Raw genomic sequence first — 20,279 nt, 5'->3', positions numbered from 1 at the left:
CTGATTGGCGTGGGGTCCAGGGTGCTGAGCCCCCTGAAACTCAGGGATTTGAGGTATTTTATAACGGTCAGATAAGCATTCAGGGGCCCGTTTTAGGCCCCCTGGTCGGTCGAGGGGGCAGAGCCCCCGGAAGCTCAGGTTTTTTTTAGGTATTTAATTAAGGTTAGATGAGCATATTTTGCGAGCGTTCATTTAATTAAATCAAAACCTTGTAAGCATTTTAGGAAGTTAGAGGCAATCTAAACACTTGTGACCAGTTCATTTGTATGAAAGCAGTAAAATAAGAAAAACGGAATGGCGAAAGTTTGAAATAAGAGCAGATATATATTTTAAAACATGGTCCAGTTTTTGAGGAAATTTGTTTGCGCCGACTCAGCCGGCCGTTGAAAAAGTGGGGAAACGGGGTGGTCAAGGTGGGGTCGGGGTGTGTGTGTATGTGTGTGGGGGGGGGCACTTTTGTTTTTGTTTAGAAAATGGTAAAATTTACGTTACTATCCTGTTTTTTTTTAACCGTCTTGGGGTTTGGGGGGGGGGGTGGGGCAGGCTGGTAGAGTCTGCCCGTGGATCCGCGCCTGAACATAATCGATGGTCAGTCAGGCTGGACTAACATGTTCCAAACGAGATCAGTGTGCCGGACTAACATGCTCGACTAGTATCTTTTGCTTACATGACATTTATCATCCTTCCACCTTCTCTCTTCTTTTCTCTTCTCTTTTCTTCTCTATTTCTATCTCTCTCTCTTTCTCTCTTTCTCTTTAATTTTTTCCCCTCTTTTTTTTAGGCTGAAAAGTGGTACGGTCAATCCCGTACCAACCGTAGTGGCTTCGACGGACCTGCTTAAAAGTGTTGCAGTGTCGATCGTTTCTAGTTTTATTTCTTGGAACACAATACAAACAATGAGCCAACTTTCATTACTGTCTGGTCCTCAATCAATGTTTCTACATTGTATAAGATCCCTGGATCTTTAAATAATTCTAAAACGCCCAAAGTGGATTTAATCTTTTCTGGAATGAAATTCTTTATGTGTGGCAGCAGAAATGGTAGAAAAAAAAATCAACTTTAAAATAGACAGTGAATCAACCACAAAATATGAAAGGTCATCAAATCAGTGCATGCATAATGATATTTGGTGAAGCTTTATTCCAAGCCGGTAACTCTAACACGTCACAATGTTACAATTAACTACTAAATGATTCATACCTTTACAAGTTTTGCAATTTTTAAAGGATATAAACAAATAAATATTTCCCGATTTATGTATCTTGAGAATGTGATATACTACAGTTTACGTCTAATAATATTCAACAAAGACCCTAATTTAACCAGTTAACCTTTCGTTCTTGAGTTACGAAAAAAACAAAAATATCAAATTGACTAGGGGTATGAATAATTTACCCGTTGACCGTAAACACATTTATCAGTCAAATGAAGGAAGACTTATCAGTATCATATTTTCAATTATCAAAACACCCCTATCACGTCCACCGCCATTTTAAGAGAAAGATTAACATATTTAGATGAGGGAACATGACGGATCTATACTTTGGTTTCTAAACGATTCCGACTAAACAATCAAATAATAATTCTAAAACAAATAAAATTGGCAAACAATAATTATGCAAACATGCTGGAAATATTTCCCTTGAGCTTTGCGGGGGGGGGGGGGGTTCGACAACAAGCGGTTTCCTGTGTATTGCAAATTATCTTAATGATCAAATTGGAACATGACATCACCAAATATTAACACATATTTACTGCTAGAAGAAGGGGTTATACCGTTTCCTGTTTCCGGAGTTGTAATTGAATATCACTCTCAGCAAAATGTAGCATTGTAGAACTTAAAATAGGAAAAGTAGAATACACCTACTTTCTTTTCTTTTGTAAATTCTGTTGAAATATCTAATTCACTTGTATTATAAATCAATGTTATCTTTAATTCACAAGACTTAATTAACAAAATACGGGCATTTACTTTTCCTACTCAAGAATTCCAATGTCAATATCTTTGGGAGGGTTGAAATTGCCACTCTCGAACATGGTTTCCGAGTCGACTACACACAATCATATATTATATAAATATGTTTTTGAATGCTTTAGTTTATAGGATTGTATGTTTGATGTTAACTTGCATTTTTAGTCTTTGGACTTTTTGACTAGTCTTGAATAAAACCTAATTTGAAAAGAAGAAAAAACTGTTGGCGATTTGTTTGATGTTGTAGGTGTTGATGTTGAAGTAAAACACTGTGTCCAGTTACATGATAGGTTAAGGTGTACATCCTGGTTCGTCGCGAAGACATTCAGTTGTGGTCATTTCCGATGTTGCATTGGTTGCTTCAGTTGTAGGCATTTCCGTTGTTGCAGTGGTTGTTTCAGTTGTGGGCATTTCCGTTGTTTGAGGTGTGGAAGCTGCTGGCGTTGTTCTGGTAGTTGACATGGCTGAGGTTGAAGAAACGGTTGGAAGTATTGTGGTGGTAGTGGTTGCTGCACAAGAGCCAGTTGTGACGGTCAACATCGTTGCTGGTGTAGTTGTGGTGGTTATTGCTGGTGTTGGTGGTGCTGGTGGTGGGGGTCTCTCCTCAGAAGAACTAGAGTCACTCCTCCTATCTCGCACTAGTCCATGCATAATACTTCTTCCTAAAATGGACACAAACATATCGTAAAGATAACTGTAATAAGGCGGACACAAGTGACATTCTTCCAAAAAAAAAAAAACACTTTGAAAACCTGGTAATTGATTTCGTTTCATTAAAGACAAGATCAAAATAATCTCTTGAACGGGGTGCCAGTTTATGGAATTGTCCCCGCTCAAACAAGATTTGTGAAGGCTGGAAAACGCAACTCTTGCCGAATTGCAGGATAGAACAGTTGAAATACACGAAGATATTGCAGATCTTTTGAAAGTAAACATCTATATAACAAGCTGCTGCCTCGGAGTACATTTTCGAGAGGGAGAGATAAAATACTATCAATCAATGTTGAGTGGGCCGGGGCATGTTTTAGACTTTAAATTATAAAAGATCAAAGACAACTTGCATAGTAAGACAATTTAATTTCAAATTGCTTCGAAAACAGAAGGCGCACAATATGTACCTTACAGAAGACTCATGTCTTCAAAACACTTCTTAAAACGATTATTTTCAAGAAATTTACAATGTAGGCTGAGCATATCTCATTTTTTTCCATATTCTTTTCGTTCCTTCTCTCTATTACAGGGCATATGAAAATATTTGTGATATGCGCTATGTATTGCATATCATCAATACTATTATTGAATATTGGATATCATGACACCCAGTAGCCATGTTTATGGTATTAGTGAAACTGGAGAATATTATTAATCTCCTTGAATACAAATTTGGTTAGTTGATTTGAAAAATCATAACATGATTTTGTTTGCTACCTTTATAACCTTTATAAAATATTTGCAGAGATTACTTACAATATGCAATTACATGTATAAATACCTATGCCTTTCAATTATCAGCAAGGATAAAGATTACAAGTCTTTGATGAAAAATAAACCTGCTATGAAACTGAGTTGTCAATTTGAGTTCATACTAATCATACCATAATAACTGTAATAGTTTTTAGTAAACTACGAACATTATCACGGAAACTGAAATGCCCCTTTTAAATTCATACTTTCTTACAAATATGTCTTTTCCATACAAAATGATTTAATCATTTAGGCTAGTGGCCTCTATATAGACAGGTTCTACAACACACTTATTTCTCGAGGAAGACAACATGCATGGCCACTATACACAGGTGACCTTAATAGAGAGGTGGCCACTAAGCCAGGTTTGATTTTATTCAACTCACCCCAGGCTGATGAAACTAGTACAATAAATAATATAGATAACTTGATGAAATTCGCCATCGTGTTTGGTGATTCAGGCTATGTCCTCTGAATGATCTCAGTTTTCCTATCTCACTTAATAGATGCTCGTCGTTCGAGAAAGTGAGGTGTGACTGAAGTAAAATGTTTGTTCCCTTATTTTTGTTGTCATTCAAATAATGACAGAACGCCCACCCCTCCTCCCTGTTAAGATTATATATGAGGCAATGCATAATTATAGGATGTTTTTAATAAAAAAAAAAGGTTTTAGAAAGGTGGATTTTTATGACTTCATTTGAGGAAACAAGTCATCGCTTATTTTAACCTCAAAACAGGACCTCGGTACGGGTTTGCTTGCAGTTGCATCAGACAAAAGTATTTTCTCGTCGGAGTCAAAAGGGCAAGGGCATTAGCCCCAGTACTTTAACACAGATTTAACGCCCTTCTGGCTTCAAACAAACGAAGGGTAAACAAGGAGGGTACTACAAAATGACAATAAGCTGGCTTTCAACAAACAGCAGACCGCAGCTGATCCAAACATAATGATTTATCATCTCTCTTTTGTTTACATTATTGATACAGTCAGGGAATGCATATTTGTTTACACAGTCACATACGTCTGCACACCATTATGTATCCTTTCCGGAATATCTCTACTCCTGCTATATCCAAAGTATTACGGAGTCCGGCCTATAACCCTTTACAGCGGCGTCGCTAGACCTTTTTCAGTGGGGGGGGGGGGGGGGGGGGGCGGGGGGGGGGGGGTGTAGAGGCCAACGATTACCGACAAAACCAGCCACCAATTACCCCATTTACCGACAAATATATTAATGCCGATGTCCCGATGTCAACTAATTTAACCCTATAAACCCGGGCCGGGGGCTAAATTATTTTTTCCTAAAGAACTATCTATACTTCCGTATGCGAACATGGTCATTTTCCCCGACAACATAAATATACGGTTTATTTCGTCAAAACTAGTCAGCATGGCAGGCGCGAAGCTAGGATTTTATTTAAGATAGGGCGGTATAGTAAGCACGCTTCTTGTGCGAAGCGTGCTCCATAGGGGGTGGGTGCTTCCTTGCGAAGTTATTAGAGAAAGAAGACGACTCGGTGTACCGTTCTCGACTCTTAATTAATCCTTGTCTGAATTCAGTCCCCCCCCCTCTCGCCCGAAGCTTTGACGTATCATTTAATTATTAAAGATAGAAGACGATTAGTTGTATCGTTCTCGACTCTTAATTCTTGTCTGAATTTAGTTTCCCATTCCTGCGCGAAGCGCGGAAGCTTTGATTTTTCATTTTGATTGTTTTTTAGAGAAAGAAGACGATTCCTCGTACCATTTTTTACTCTTAATCCTTGTATGCATTCAGTTCCCACCACTCCTCCCGCTTGAAGAGCGGAAGCTTTGACGTTTCATTAAATTATTAGAGAAAGAGGACGACTTGTTGAACCATTATCGACCCTTAAGTAGTCCTTATCTGAATTTAGTTTTCCTCTCCCACGCGAAGCACGGAAGCTTTGACGTTCATTAAATCATTAGAGAAAGATTGCGATTCAATGAACCGTTCTCGATTCTTAGTCCTTGTCTGAATTTAGTTTCCCTCTCCCGCAACAAGCGCGGAAGCTCTGACATATTATGCGTACTCCATCTCCTGATCATGAGTTACTCTTAGGCCTGTGAAAAGTAATTACTATTTAATTTTATTGGGGTAGAATTCAGTCGACAAAATGCATAATAAAGAGTTGAGGGCTAATTACAGTTAAAGATCAGAAAATTAAAACCAGAGCATCTTTGAATAGAAAACAACAAGAAGAAAACAACAGCAACAGTAGTAATATTAATAATATGCCTAATAATAATAGTAATGATAACCTCAGGCTCTCTCTCTCTCTCTCTCTCTCTCTCTCTCTCATTCTCTCTCTCTCTCTCTCTCTCTCTCTCTATCTCTATCCCTCTCTCTCTCTTTCTTTAGTATATTCCATTAATATAAACAAATATGCATGAAAAATGAAATCAAACAGCATATCGATCATTAAACATCAGTAATTGTATATAGGCCTACCCGCAAAAAAAGTGAAGTTGATTAAATGTGTACTGATGAGCTTGTGATCGAGGTCGACGTATATACCTTTTAGGTTAAAAATCTGGAATTATAGTGTATGTATTACGATTCCCCACTAGTTGATATCGCTCCCTCCCCCCCCCCCTCCAACAAAAAGATATATCTATTTAAAAAATAGTTTTAACTGGAGGCGCCCACGGTAGTGACCAGTGGGCCTATAGGCCTACAATATGGCTGACCGTGCCTATAGCCTCTTAGACCTATTAGTGATTGCAATTTAATTTTATTTTAAATATATCTAGTTTGGCGAACCGAAATTATGCGCTGTTAGGGGCTCATTCAGACTGTATTTGTTTATATATTTTGGTAAAGAAACCATAACAAGAGACAATATCAAAGAAGAAAGTTATGGACATTTTCCGGGCGATGATATTGAAAGGAATAATAAAATAATACGACGGTCGAACATTGGCACTTAATAAGCCCTCGACTAACTAAAAGCTTTCCATACTTTTGTGTGCATAAAACGTGACAAAAGTAATGCAAATTGGGTGAGCCCACAGAATTCCACTTCCACGATATTGAAAGTCTCCAAAAGACCTCGAAAAGATGACGAATAATGAAGAGGTAATTACTCTGTTTATGGATGTGTCAATACTAGATCTATATTATTTGTCATTATTTATATTTCTGGCCTAAAACTAAACTGTGAGTGTGTGTGTGGCCAGTATAAATGATGGACTCGTACTCGCTAGCCGTGCGCCGCGCGCTGCGCCTCCAGCTTCTTCACCGCTTGCCCTCGGCCTCGGCTTCGCTTCGCGAATCTTCGAAAAGAGTTGTGCTGGGGAATTCCCACACAATATAGTAGCATTACTATCCTGGCTGTGTATTAAAACGGGCAAATACTGTACTGCAATACATTCACGCAGCATTTTGCAAAACCTGCTGAAGATAAATAATAACAATGAATCAATGTTGATTACAGATTAGGTCTAGATCTAGCTGACAAAAAAGTAACAGAGTGTTAGGCCTAGAAATAGAATAGTAGGGAGGCCAATGCCCAAATCTAACTCTTTAATTACTAATTTGTTTATACTAAAACTAAGATTAAAAGAAAGCATTTACTTTCACTAAGAAAATCCACCCATCTGCCGACTCCAGAAGTTCCATCAAATAGGAGATATCCAGCTAGTTCCTATGAGGTTCCTTCTACGCCTTTCCGTACGTAAAGAGCCTTGAAACAATTATATTTCATGTCGCAAAGTTACGTTCATAATTAGACAGGCCCGAGGGACAAAGTTCATGATGAAGTTTAAAACTTCGCGCGAAAGTGCAATCACTCAACAGCGGCTAGCCTTGAATCGGTCGCACACGTACACACCTTCTTCTTCTTAGTTGATCCCACCACCGACACAGGCAAGCCCCGATGCAGGCTGAAGTCCAGCCATCAATGTGCGAACGATTACATCTTCTACTACTACGAGCCGAAGAGGATGGTTCAAAAATGAAGAATAGAAATATATATAATTCATTGATATTTACCTTAGATGTGCATTCCAATAATTTGATTTCCTCATGAGTATTCCTTATTATCAACGATCGAGAAGTTACGAGGTCCAATTAACATCCATCTTGCAGCGAACACAATCATAGCGCACATCCATGCATGCAACGTACGTGTACTAATATTTCTCTCACTCTCTCTCTCTCTCTCTCTCCCTTTCGCTATACGTAACATACACACTCACTAACCATGTATCATACAACACACACCTTCAAATCATGGCTTTCATTTCAATTCTCAATTGGAGTATAGACTGCTCACGTAGACTCTTTTTTTTAATGAAATATCTTTTTTAACACTTCTCATACATTACTGCACGACATTCGTATCGAGTGCTGTGAGAATAAGGTACTAGGGTCTATAAATAAGACTACGCTTTGCGCACGATCTGACCGGAGCTCAGATTATGTCGCAATACCCTTTATTTTTGGCGCGAACAATGACGTCACTGTTCACTGTTTTCCTTCTCATTTTGAGATGGATGTAGCTATAGGGCTCAAACCAACGCACGATTGACAGAAACATCGTACTCTATCTACTTTCGAATGTTCAGTTTGTAAAAATCTGTATTTAAAAAGATATAATCTTTTTTCTTTATATTTTCTAGTTGTTAGAAGCGGCAATTGTGAACATCTGAAATGTTGATCTCTATCAAAAGTTCTTTACTCAAAACGGATCCCATATTTTTAGGGTCTACCTTCTGCCAATGAGAAGGTTTTTAGTGAGCAAACCTCTACGCCCTCTAGGATTTTCTTAGTCGGTGGTGCGAGTGCGTCAAGGTCGTCTGCAACCACAATTATTGGATTAAAAAACGTCAAAATCTGCAAGATTGTCAACAAATGGTGAAAGACTGTTACAGATCCGTGATTATAGGTATGTTGTGAAATGTATAATTGTATTTTCTTTTCTTATTTCCTTCAATTTTTATTTTACATCATTTTTTTCCCTTTGCTAATTTTTTGAAGTGGGCGACGAGCGCACAAATCGTAACTGTAGAAGCCTTACGCCCGGGCATTGGCCTCCCTAAGAATAGATCTAATGCCAAATGGAATGAATGGAACTTAGGTCTACATATAACTCCGGGAAGCTCCAACACCGGCGCCGCAGGCGTCGGAGCTTCGGGTGGTTTCCTTGGTTTCTCTTGGGGGCTAGTAAAACAGCCGATTGGGTGATATTATCGTTAAATCTGCAAAGGGAGTACTTACAATTTCTACATCATAGGGTGCACTAGCCTTAAGGGCTCTCTCGAAATGTTTTTTAATGATATTATTCGAGAGAGCCTTAAACGGCTCCCATACCCCTGCACGGAGAGGCATGTAAACAAAACTCAAAAGTGGTCCAAGATCACACTTTCGCGCACCCGCCCAATATTGGACAGTGGCTTTGATAAATTTTGTCGTAGTTTTGGTCTTAATTAGCGCTTTAATTTCAAAATAGTATCTAAAAATAACAAAATAAGAGCAATTTTCTTACCAGACCGATACAGCTCAGCTCCCTTTTCACGTGTACCGTGTGAATTCACGATGTCTACACAATGGTGATGACCTCGATCTGACTAGCAATTCGTAAATGTGCTGCTTCCGTATAATGCGCTGAATAACACTCATACAGCGCATTATATGGAAGCAGCACAATTTACCCACAATTACGGAAGTGCCAGTCAGAGGTCATCACCATTGTGTAGACATCGTGAATTCACACGGTACACGTGAAAAGGGAGCTGAGCTGTATCGGTCTGGTAAGAAAATTGCTCTTATTTTGTTATTTTTAGATCCGATTTTGAAATTAAAGCGCTAATTAAGACCAAAACTACGACAAAATTTATCAAAGCCACTGTCCAATATTGGTCGGGTGCGCGAAAGTGTGATTTTGGACCACTTTTGAGTTTTGTTTACATGCCTCTCCGTGCAGGGGTATGGGAGCCGTTTAAGGCTCTCTCGAATAATATCATTAAAAAAACATTTCGAGAGAGCCCTTAAGGCTAGGGTGCACGACTCCTCAGGGCTCAACTCCAATCACTTGAATGTATAATTTGAAGAAGTCTTCGATGGGAAAAAAAGGTTAATTTGGGGTACTCCAACAACGATTCTTCCATGTCGCAGCGTTGATTCAAAATAGCGATGAGAAGGTACGCATGCGCGGCAGTGGCGAAGAAAATATGAATATTCAGGCTATCGAGCGCCGATCGCTCGAAATCGCTGAATATGCACGAGGTTGAGAAGGGCTCTGTTTGTTCTGTAAGTACTCCCTTTGCAGATTTAACGATAATATCACCAAATCGGCTGTTTTACTAGCCCCCAAGAGAAACCAAGGAAACCACCCGAAGCTCCGACGCCTGCGGCGCCGGTGTTGGAGCTTCCCGGAGTTAGTCTACATACAACTACAATAGTACTAGACCGAAAACTTCAGTCTCTCTAATCGTCGGTTGTTCCACTGAGACTACGTCTGGCTCCACTAGACCTCCGATTATAGAGACTGAAGTATGGCCTATCGGAACTGTACGGGACTGTACGGAACAAATGGTTCGGTTCGACCGGACCGCGATGAATGAGATATGCAACAAGATTTTCACTCTTTACATCCTCATAACTGCTGCAATTATAATACAAATTAAAAATAACATATATATAGCTTATTTGACTTACGATAGCTTGCTCATTTAGATCCTAAATTAATGATTAATCAAGAAAGTCTCGTCGTCAACATTATCCGTCTTGGTTTTAGTTGATGAATATTCATTTTTTCTTTTCGAACGTCCAATAGCTACCGTAGCTACGTACGAGTCGGCCCAGCTTGACCAACAAACTCCCACGAAACGAGTGCTCTGATTGGCCATTGGCTATGTTTTGGTAGGTGGACCCGGAAATATATCGGCCGCCCGGGTAATATTTCGAATGCATGAACGTACTGCTTCACAGTTCGGAGATACAAATTGGATAATTCATATAAGTAAGTCCGTAAATTATACATTTAATATTAAGTTATCAAATTTTGATAACTGTAATTAGGACAAATGACATACCGACCTAATTTACATCTGATTTAAAAATCAGAAAATTAGATCTAAATAAAGAAAATCGGGGAGAAAATGTCATGGACGAAAATATGTACAAAGCCACCCCCAGGGTACGAGATCTCTGGGTTACCATCTGTATTGGGGAATGACAACAAATGTCAGTTTTATTAAAGAAATGACCCAAATCAGATGGTTATTTCTGTCTACAATAGTACAAGTTCAGTTTGCGTTTTAGAAAATTTCTGTAGTGATCTGAGCGGATATTAACTTAGATCTAGGCCTACTACTTAAGGATTAATTACTAACACTAATTAAAGGGGATAATGGACTGAATCAAGGTTTAATCCTACCATAAACTGACGCTACTGAATACTTGAAGCTGAAGCTGGACGCTGCAGACTGTGTATGCAGCAGGGGCTCTGTGCGGCGGCGTACATACATGTAAGGCTAAGGCTTAAAGGCATTACCAGTCGGGGACAAGAGGCTCAACTTGATGCGTCCAACGACTTTCAGTATTGGTTCAAATCTAACTATAATATATTCTAACCCAGGCCACAATGACTCGCCCGCGGCTGCGAGTGACGCCTCCCATAGGGGTCGGGCTGAATCACTACATTTCCTTGGTTTTGCAGGTATTTGATTTTTTATTTTTTAGCCTAATGCGTATTGAGGCACCATCTCATGAAACCATCACAAATCACGCAAGTTCACAGATATCCTATTGATTGAAACATGTCATTAACAATACACTCTTTCAATGGGTTGGTGATCTGGTCATGCCATTGCATTTAAAAAGAAACTTAAAAGGATAAGGAAAAAAGATTGATAATCATTCTAGACTTTAATAGGGATTGATGTATAAACTGAGGTTTGGCGAATAATAAGTTGATGAGAAAGTGACATGCACTGCACACACAGTTGTGTATATGGGACAACAGACAGAAGCGGCATGAAAGCTTGGTCTTTAAACATTTCACATATTTCATGTCATTTTTTTTTTTTAATTTTGTAGATATATATGCAGGAAGTTACAGGAAGAACAATCATTTTAAGGGGCTTTTCTTCAATAATATTCTTCCACATTTAACACTTCAACAACAAAAAACAAAGCAATACATTGAAACAAATTTGTTTAAATAAAAAACTAAATAAATAACTTTTAAAAGTACTGGGATTAAATACTCTAAAAAAAAACAAAACATGTATCATACATTCTCTCTCTCTCTCTCTCTACAGTTTGACCTTGACTGCCAAGAGCTTGAAAGACTGTTGACACTGACGACAAGGGACTCTGTCAGGAACATACTATCTCAACAGATCCAGACCTTAAAAGAACCGGTCAAGAGATCAAGAGGAACTTAGAGGGCCAGACGAGAAGGGGGATACCCAGGCTACGCCGGGGGTAGACCAGAAGGGAGATACCCAGGCTACTTCGGGGGCAGACGAGAAGGGGGATACCCAAGTTACGCCTGGGGCAGTATCCAGCAGCGATGAACCTCCTGGTCCTGCACCGAAGGCCGTCGCTCCAGACATCGTACCAAAACCACAGAAGATCTTGGTCTCCAAACTTCCTACCAAGACCATTACTTCGTACGGTGAGGATACAGCATTTACAAATGTAGCCTGATGTCTGTAGATCTAGGCCCTGGGCTCTTATGAAGAGTTTTTGATTGATCCAAATCAATCGCAAGCTAGCAGGGGCCCTTGAAGCCGTCATAAGTCTAACTTCCTGATTATCCCATTGAAACACATGTTAATTCTATAACATACGTTTGAATGTGATAGTCAAGAAGTTAGACTTATGATGGTTTTGAGGAACGGGCCCCAGTTCCCTATCTCTTAAGCATACTGTAGTTGCGATCGATATCAATCACAAATCCCGAAAAAGGTGTGATTAATCGCAACTTGGGGCCCAGATGTCTTATGGTGCTAGGACCGATGTCTGATATTTCTTGCGAAAATTACTTACGGCTATATTCCATCCAAGTTATATGGTCAGGGTTTTAATTAGGTTTTAGCTTAAAGTGTTAGGGTTAGGTTTGTTGGTCATGAGATGGTGATTAGAATTACAGAAGTGTCCACAGAGCAATAACTAGTGTATGTAATCTGTTGGCTTAAAACCACAAGTTTGTCTTCTTTTCTTTTTTGTCCAACTCCAATACTTTCATAAATGTGTGTATTTTTCATGGCTCATTTGACATTTTTCATGTCTTTTTATCCTTTGAAATGTTAGGAAAACATGTATTTTTACCTCAAAATTTGACCCTATGCCTACACGAAGTCAGGAACCAGGTGGTTGGTTGGTTGTTATTTTTTTACCTGACTGCTAAGAAGCATAAATGCTTGTAAGTAAGCAACCAAAGGGCAGACGGCTTTACGTCCTCTCCGAGGGACCTGGTAATGAGGATTAATGCCTTACCAAAGGGCACTAGCGCATCGACTTGGTTTCCAACCAGGGTCACCGGATTACGAGACCACTGCTCTACCGACTGAGCTATCGTGCCTCTGTTAAGCCACTGTTAAGCCAATGGGAATGTAAGGCATGTGTAGCCAATAGGTTAAATTCATTATCGTTCCTAATATTTCTACTTATTCCTGATATTGTTTTTCTAGTCTCTTCTTCCTTTTTTTCTTCATTAGGCTGGGATCAGTCCCCCAAGTTTGTGAAGGTGTATGTGACACTGAATGGTGTTCAGTCGCTTGCCAAAGAAGATATCACAGTTGAATATACATCAAGGTATGAATAGGTCCTTTTTGCCACCTTTTAACCCTACGTTAACTGGGGGGGGGGGTCAATTTGACCCCCCCCTGTAGAAATTTCGCGACTACTCCGAAACCGCGGCAGATATAAAATTTTCCTTTCATGACTTTTTTCTTTCAAGTCTTACGCATCTTTTAAAACAATTTTTTCGAAAATCGGACGTATAGTTACGGAGTCACGTGACATTTTGTTGTTGCATGTCAGCCAGAAAATCGCTAATTTTTGTGATTTGTGTACAAAACATATGGAAATGTCATTTTTCCTAAAAAGGGATAAAACATTGGTTATTTAGTCTTGTTTAAAGTTTGGGTGTTTGTTTTGGGGTCAAAATAGTTGAATTGTAGTTATAAATGAAATAAAACAACAAAAACAATAAAATACATAAGTTGAAAAAACAATGAAATACATAAGAAATTATCAAAACAAGAGATAACATAAAGAATAACCTGGCTTTTCTTATTTTTTATGTTGTATTATTATTCCAAACGGTCTAACAAATATATGTAGTGAAAAAGAATGCTCAAATAGCAATAATGTATGATTTATGGGCAAAAATGTGAATTTTATGACCTTATTTGCATAAATTACCATAAATATGTAAATGAGTGAATTTTTCAAAAAATTGAAATTACCATAGTATTCTATACACTTCATTTGACATGTATGCAAATTTTCGCGGCGATCGGCCGTCAAACGGCCGAGATCTTAAGGGGGGGTCAAATTGACCCCCCCCCAGTAAAACCTGGTCTGAAATAGCCCAGTTAAAATAGGGTTAAAGATGTTCATGCATGGGTATATAGTCGTTCGTGAAGAAGGCAACTTGGCGATCACTACATAACACTGAGCTGCCCGCTATATACCCACACATGAGCAACTTTAGAATGGCTCACGTATATATATATCTAACGCATCAAATGCAAAGTCAATCATTACATCTTTTTCCTTGTGTTCACAGAAACAAAAGATGTTTACAATGTAAATACATTTGTAATGTTAATGTTTTTTTTCTTTCTTTTTTTCCTTTGGGAGGAAGTAAATTTGTAAGTCCACTTTTAAACTTCATTGCTTTCTATGCTGAGGTAGTGTGACGCATTTGGATCGTTTTCCGACTCATCATGGGTGTGGCTTAGAGTCCCACTCTGAGCAGACAGAAATGATGGCACGCCTCCCCCCCCCCCCCCCCCCCCCCCTCAGTTCTTAAAACAGGCTCGGGTTCAGGTTAGGTTCAACTTAGGATCTTTGTGAAACACCCCCTGGTGTTTGGTATTTACAAATCGTAATATATACATCTTTGGAATACTAGTAGTTTGCATTGCTGTTTGAGAATTTAAGCCTATGGGAATTCAAAAATTCAGTAGTCTAAGGATTAATGTTGTTTTTTAATTGGTTTACATTTCAAAGAAAATCAGGAACGAATGTCTGTACATGTTATCGTTTGTAAGAGTGGAAGGGGATTGTGAATGAATACCATTCCTGGCCTAGGTTTTCTCATTTTAGTTGTATTTGATCTTACAAGTGTTTTAATTTCCCCATTTTACTGAAGCAGGGGTTGGGGGGGGGGGGGGGGGGTGCACTCCTATGTTACCCTGTATGGATGAAGTTCTATTCATGTTAATTACAGCTGTACATGTAAACCATACATTAACAAAATATTTGAATTAGGAATGGTTAATTATTTCTTTACACCATTAAATAATGCCAGGAGGGTGTTTCACAAAGATTAATATCGACTTTAGGTGGAACTTAACTATGGCAGGCTGTTTATATGCTACTGGTTGCTCTCACTATTGGTCTCTCAATTATGATCTTTAGATATTATTTATTCCTCATATAATGAACTATCAATAAATGCAAATTCTGTAGATTTTTTACCACGATTTATACGTCCCTTAACAAAGCAATGCCAGGAATGGTTAGAGGAACTAGTGGCATGAACGGCCTGCCATAGTTAAGTCCAACTCAAAGTTGTTCTTAGTCTTTGTGAAACTCCCCCCTGATATTGTTCAATCTATCTTTCCAGTTCGATGAGCCTGAAAGTAAGGAAATCAGAGGTCCTACACCAACTCATTATCAACAGCCTCCTGCATCAGATCATACCGGACAAGAGCCATCACAAGGTACGTCAGCATTACAAAGGTTAAAGGTTAAAGGTCAAATAGGTTTTATTGCTGTAAAGGCTCGTTCAGATATGAAATGGTAAAAAATGTTTTTGCTTTGTTTTCAAGCAACACTGCACTACTTATAGCTACTTGCGCCCTCTATATAGCAAACAATGCATAATCCTGACCATTGGTCACCCATGGTCCTGTTTTTTTAATGTTTTCTGAGAGCTCATTTGATGAGATAACCACCTCTCAGTGACCATGCAGGGCGGTATAATCCCTCGTGGCCAAACTAGTGCAGAGGGGCTTTAAATAAATATAACATGTTTAATGAAGTGTTACTGCATGCAACAAAGATCATACTCGTACTCACTGAGCTCTGTGTTATATGATACAGAAATATGAAGGGTATAAAAAGAGATGTGATGGCTCAGTGGTAGAGCAGTGGTCTCGTAGCTGGGAGGTCTTGGGTTCGAAACCAAGACGATGGGCTAGTGCCCTTTGGTTAGGCATTAATCCTCATTACCAAGTCCCTCAAAGAGAACTTAAAGCTGTCGGTCCCCTGGTTGCTTACTTACAAGTATACACATGCTTTCTTAGCTGTCGGGTAAAACAAACCATCAAACCAAATCAAACATTTTCGGCATTATAAAAAGCATCGCCGATCGCTGTGTCATATCTGAATGAAGCTTAAGCCTTAAAACCTAGTAGATGAAATATATTAGAATTAATTATTTTAAGACCTATATAGATGGAAAGGGCGAGTAACCCCTCCCTTTTCTGATCTCAGGACATGGATTTTATTACTGACATTTGCATGATTTCCATTTGGTTCACTTAATAAATAGATTCATTTCTATATCCAATAGGTCACTATGATAAAAGTCAATGACTAAACCAGGTCATAATTGAATATTCAATGGGCTGCCTTGAATATATTATCAAACCGTCCGTCGTTGAAACACAATGCTCAATTACTTATGATTTGAGTTGTGTAACCTACTCAAGGCAGCAAAATGATTGAATACTAGCACCTGAGGTAATTTGATTATAGTACATTTGTTTGTGTTTGTTTTTATCATGTAGGTAAAGACGGATAACCTGGTGATTTTAATGAAGAAGAGGGAGGAAAAGAATTGGGACTATCTAACACAGACTGAGAAGAAGGCTAAGCAGAAAGGGTATGTACACACACTTGAACTAATTGGGACCTTTCATAAAACCACCACCACCACGCCCACCCCCCAAAAAAATTAATAATAACAATAAAAATACTTGAATACATATGACAATGTACTTTCTAAAGAGTTGCACAAAGGGATATTTAACACTCTTAATAGGCGTTAAAGCAACTTGTATTTACACACTAGTTGGTGCATACATATGCATTCTGGGCTTCAAAAACATCCTCAAAATGGTAAGAAATTGACTCCATATTGCTGTAAATCGCTTTAAATGAAGTGCATAGCAACCTGATATTGGTACATGCCTTGGTATTACACATACTTATTACATCAAAATTTGGTTCACAGCTCTGACAATTTCATGTCCAAATCTTGAATATGGAGGTATTTCAAGGGTTTGTAGCAATGACTTGCATTACATAATCTATGAAGTGTAGGGTTGACACCTATTCTTCTTTTACAGGCTGGTAAATCATGAATACTCATGCTTTTTTTAGTACACGACATGCCTCTTTTCGTACTTCACCCCACAATTTACTCCTTGAAAAAAAAATTACAACTGCTTGTTATTAAAGGTAATACAAGGTTTGGGGAATTTTTTAAAAATTGGCTGGATAGTGATTCATTACAATTTTGATATATTTGGATGCCCATGTGGATGTATTATAAGCACTAGAAAACTTAGCCCCTAAAACAATTCTGATTTGGAGAAAAACTGAATATAAAAAAAAAATACTGGTGCTCTTGGTAAATTTTGATAAATTTTAGATAGCGCCTACGGCCATACAATCGTAGCTGCGACCATTAAAATCTCAGAATATGTAGTTGTGATATATAATTTCCAAACGAAAATAGCCAATTGGTCGATCATAGTCAAGAAACCTTGTTTTATAGTTAAATTAATATTTTGACCTTGAGAGGGAGCTACCGGTATACAACATAAAGAGTTAATTATTTACAATTTAATCACTTTAGACTCGATTTCAAGCACGACAACGATCACTGAATATTGTAGGATCGTATATGCTTCCAATATGTTCATTTTAAACAAATTCATGACCCCATCCCAAAACTTTGTATTACCTTTAAGACTAGTTATAACATAAATATTCATAATTGAATGACACACGCCAATGAAAGTAAAGCACCAACAGGCGCGTAGCCAAGGAGGGGGGGGGGGGGCGGTGGGGGCAGTCGCCTGCCAAAAAAAAAAAGAGAGAGAGAAGAGAAAAAAGGGAGAGGACGTAGGAAGAAAAAGGAGCAGACAAAGACAAGAGTCGAGAACGGTACAACAAATCGTCTTCTTTCTCTAATAATTTAATGAAACGTCAAAGCTTCTGCGCTTCGGGGGGAGGGAACTGAATCCAGACAAGGATTAAGAGTCGAGAACAGTCTAACGAATCGTCTTCTTTCTCTAATGATACATTTAATGAAACGTCAAAGCTTTCACGCGGGGGGGGGGGGGGGGGGGGGGGGGGGGGGGGGGGGGGGGGGGGGGGGACTGAATTCAGACAAGGATTAAAACTCGAGAACGGTACAACAAATCGTCTTCTTTCTCTAATAATTTAATGAAACGTCAAAGCTTCTGCGCTTCGGGGGAGGGAACTGAATCCAGACAAGGATTAAGAGTCGAGAACAGTCTAACGAATCGTCTTCTTTCTCTAATGATACATTTATGAAACGTCAAAGCTTTCACGCGGGAGGGGGGGGGGGGAGAACTGAATTCAGACAAGGATTAAAAGTCGAGAATGGTACCACGAATCGTCATCTTTCTCTAATAATTTGATGAAACGTCAAAGCGCACCCATCCCCCTAGGGAGCTCGCTTTGCGCGCTCTGTAAGTCATTCACACACCTTTGCGTGCTCACTACCGCCCCCCCCTAAAATTAAATCCTAGCTTTGCGCTAATAAGCACCAACAACAACAACATATCCTATCTATTTACTCTATTTTTTATCAGTTTACATATATACAGTATGTACTCTTGTTAATCGTCAGTACCATCGTAAATCACTGTTTGGGTTATACAATGGTATATCTACAAAATGTTAGTTTGTGTAACCCAAAACTTCGTAGATCAGATAGCTAGTTCTACAAAAGTATTGAAAACGTGATAATGTGAATGAATAAATAAATAAATAAATAAATCCATGTTAATGAATAAATAAATAAATCCATGTGAATAAATAAATAAATAATGAATAAATAAATAAATATATCCATGTTAATGAATAAATAAATAAATCCATGTGAATAAATAAATAAATAATGAATAAATAAATAAATAAATAAATGAATAAATAAATATGTAAATAAATAAATAATTCATCAATAAATAAATAAATCCTCTATTCAGAAAACCCGCTTCACCCAAGACGAACACCGGCGACCCATCCGCAGGGATCATGGACCTCATGCAGACGATGTACGACGATGGCGACGACGACATGAAACGATCGATCGCTCAGGCGTGGACGCAAGCTCGTGAGAAGAAAGACACGATGGAGCTACCATGATAGGCCTTGTTAAACATGTATGATGTAGTCTTAAAGCACAGACCCTAATTGAGACAGCACAGACTCTAATTGAGATGGTCAAGGGAGCAAATATTCATCACGTCTTGAGCCAAGGCTAAATTTATTGGCCTCCGGCGGATGTGTCATCAGGAGCAGCCACAGCACATGGCCTATGGACTGTGGTGTTTATAGTCTCACATTTCAGACTGTGTGTTACAGTATGGATTATAATTGATAAGGACATGTGCCTGTAGACCTATGGATTTGCTTCAGAGCACCAGTCTCTACTGTACCCATCCGGACAGTGTTTGTCTGAAAAGGCTTCAATTCCGGCCTTTTTTTCCCTTTTTTTTCCCTTTTTTTTTTACTCATCCATTTCCATATTGGGACTGGACAGACACGCATGCAGTATGGATTGGACAGCATAGCAATGGAACTAAACAGAACACTTCCAAGCGACACATTTATGTACAACGTAGCAGGAAGCATTCGTTCCCCTAAGAGAAACAAACAAAACTTATAATTGATTTTTTTAATTAGTTTTTAACATGATCAAGGAGAGTTGTCCGTGATCCATGTGCTTAATAACCAAAGTTTGTAGTTACCATAGTTACCATTGAATATGACCATGATACCAGAATCCCATAGGTTTTTTTTTTACCTCTTTCCCCTTTTTAGTATGTTGTTTTTGTTGACATCCTTGACCAATGCATATATTTCTATATATTATATATTTTCTTATTTCTTATATATCTGTAATTTAGTTCTGTGAATGATTATGACCAGAGAATTTCTTCATGTACATTATATCCTTTTAATATGATTTGGTTCTATTTTCATCACTTGCTACAGTTATGATCTCTCTGGTAGAAAAAGATACACTTTAATTGACAAGTTTGTCCTAATCAAACCAGACATGGGATCTAGCCTGAAATTTACTTTTTAAATACATTCCAAAATGGACGTTGTTGAATTTGTTTACAATATTCTCTTAGAATGTAAGAAAAATGTTCCTGAAAATTGTAAGAACAATAATTAATACCCCCTCCCCAAGAATAATAATATGGTGATATTGTTTTTTGCAAAGATGACAGATCCCCCGGCCCCCTCCTTTTCTTTTTTGCCTTGCATGTCTGCCTTGCTTCATGGTCATGTGCCTGCAGAACGAACTGCATCTGAATATTTTCAAACATGTCACTAAATATGACTTATTAAACCTGTGCTACATTGTA

The 20,279-nt window shown here is 38.5% G+C and overlaps 1 protein-coding gene across 1 annotated transcript; it reads left to right on the top strand.

Annotated features, from left to right (window-relative positions):
- The first annotated feature begins 6,399 nt into the window (after window positions 1–6,399).
- LOC593229 (calcyclin-binding protein) lies at window positions 6,400–20,279 on the top strand. Its single transcript, XM_030977919.1, has 6 exons — window positions 6,400–6,531; window positions 11,721–12,079; window positions 13,125–13,221; window positions 15,266–15,362; window positions 16,434–16,528; window positions 18,888–20,279. The coding sequence occupies exons 4-6, from the start codon at window positions 15,270–15,272 to the stop codon at window positions 19,045–19,047; spliced, it is 348 nt and encodes a 115-aa protein (XP_030833779.1). The 5' UTR covers window positions 6,400–6,531; window positions 11,721–12,079; window positions 13,125–13,221; window positions 15,266–15,269; the 3' UTR covers window positions 19,048–20,279.

The sequence above is a fragment of the Strongylocentrotus purpuratus genome, unplaced genomic scaffold (genome assembly GCF_000002235.5).
Source record: "Strongylocentrotus purpuratus isolate Spur 01 unplaced genomic scaffold, Spur_5.0 spur5_scaffold_1, whole genome shotgun sequence".
Lineage (NCBI taxonomy): Eukaryota > Metazoa > Echinodermata > Echinoidea > Camarodonta > Strongylocentrotidae > Strongylocentrotus > Strongylocentrotus purpuratus.
The sequence above is the reverse complement of the archived record's forward strand: the minus strand, read 5'-3'. Positions and strand labels throughout refer to the sequence as shown.

Bases quoted from the DNA above. Each gene is read 5' to 3' on its own strand.
- LOC593229 (XM_030977919.1), top strand. From the start codon at position 15,270: ATGAGCCTGAAAGTAAGGAAATCAGAGGTCCTACACCAACTCATTATC. The intron at 15,363-16,433 runs GTACGTCAGCAT...TTTATCATGTAG, and splicing joins CGGACAAGAGCCATCACAAG to GTAAAGACGGATAACCTGGT. The intron at 16,529-18,887 runs GTATGTACACAC...TCCTCTATTCAG, and splicing joins AAGAAGGCTAAGCAGAAAGG to AAAACCCGCTTCACCCAAGA.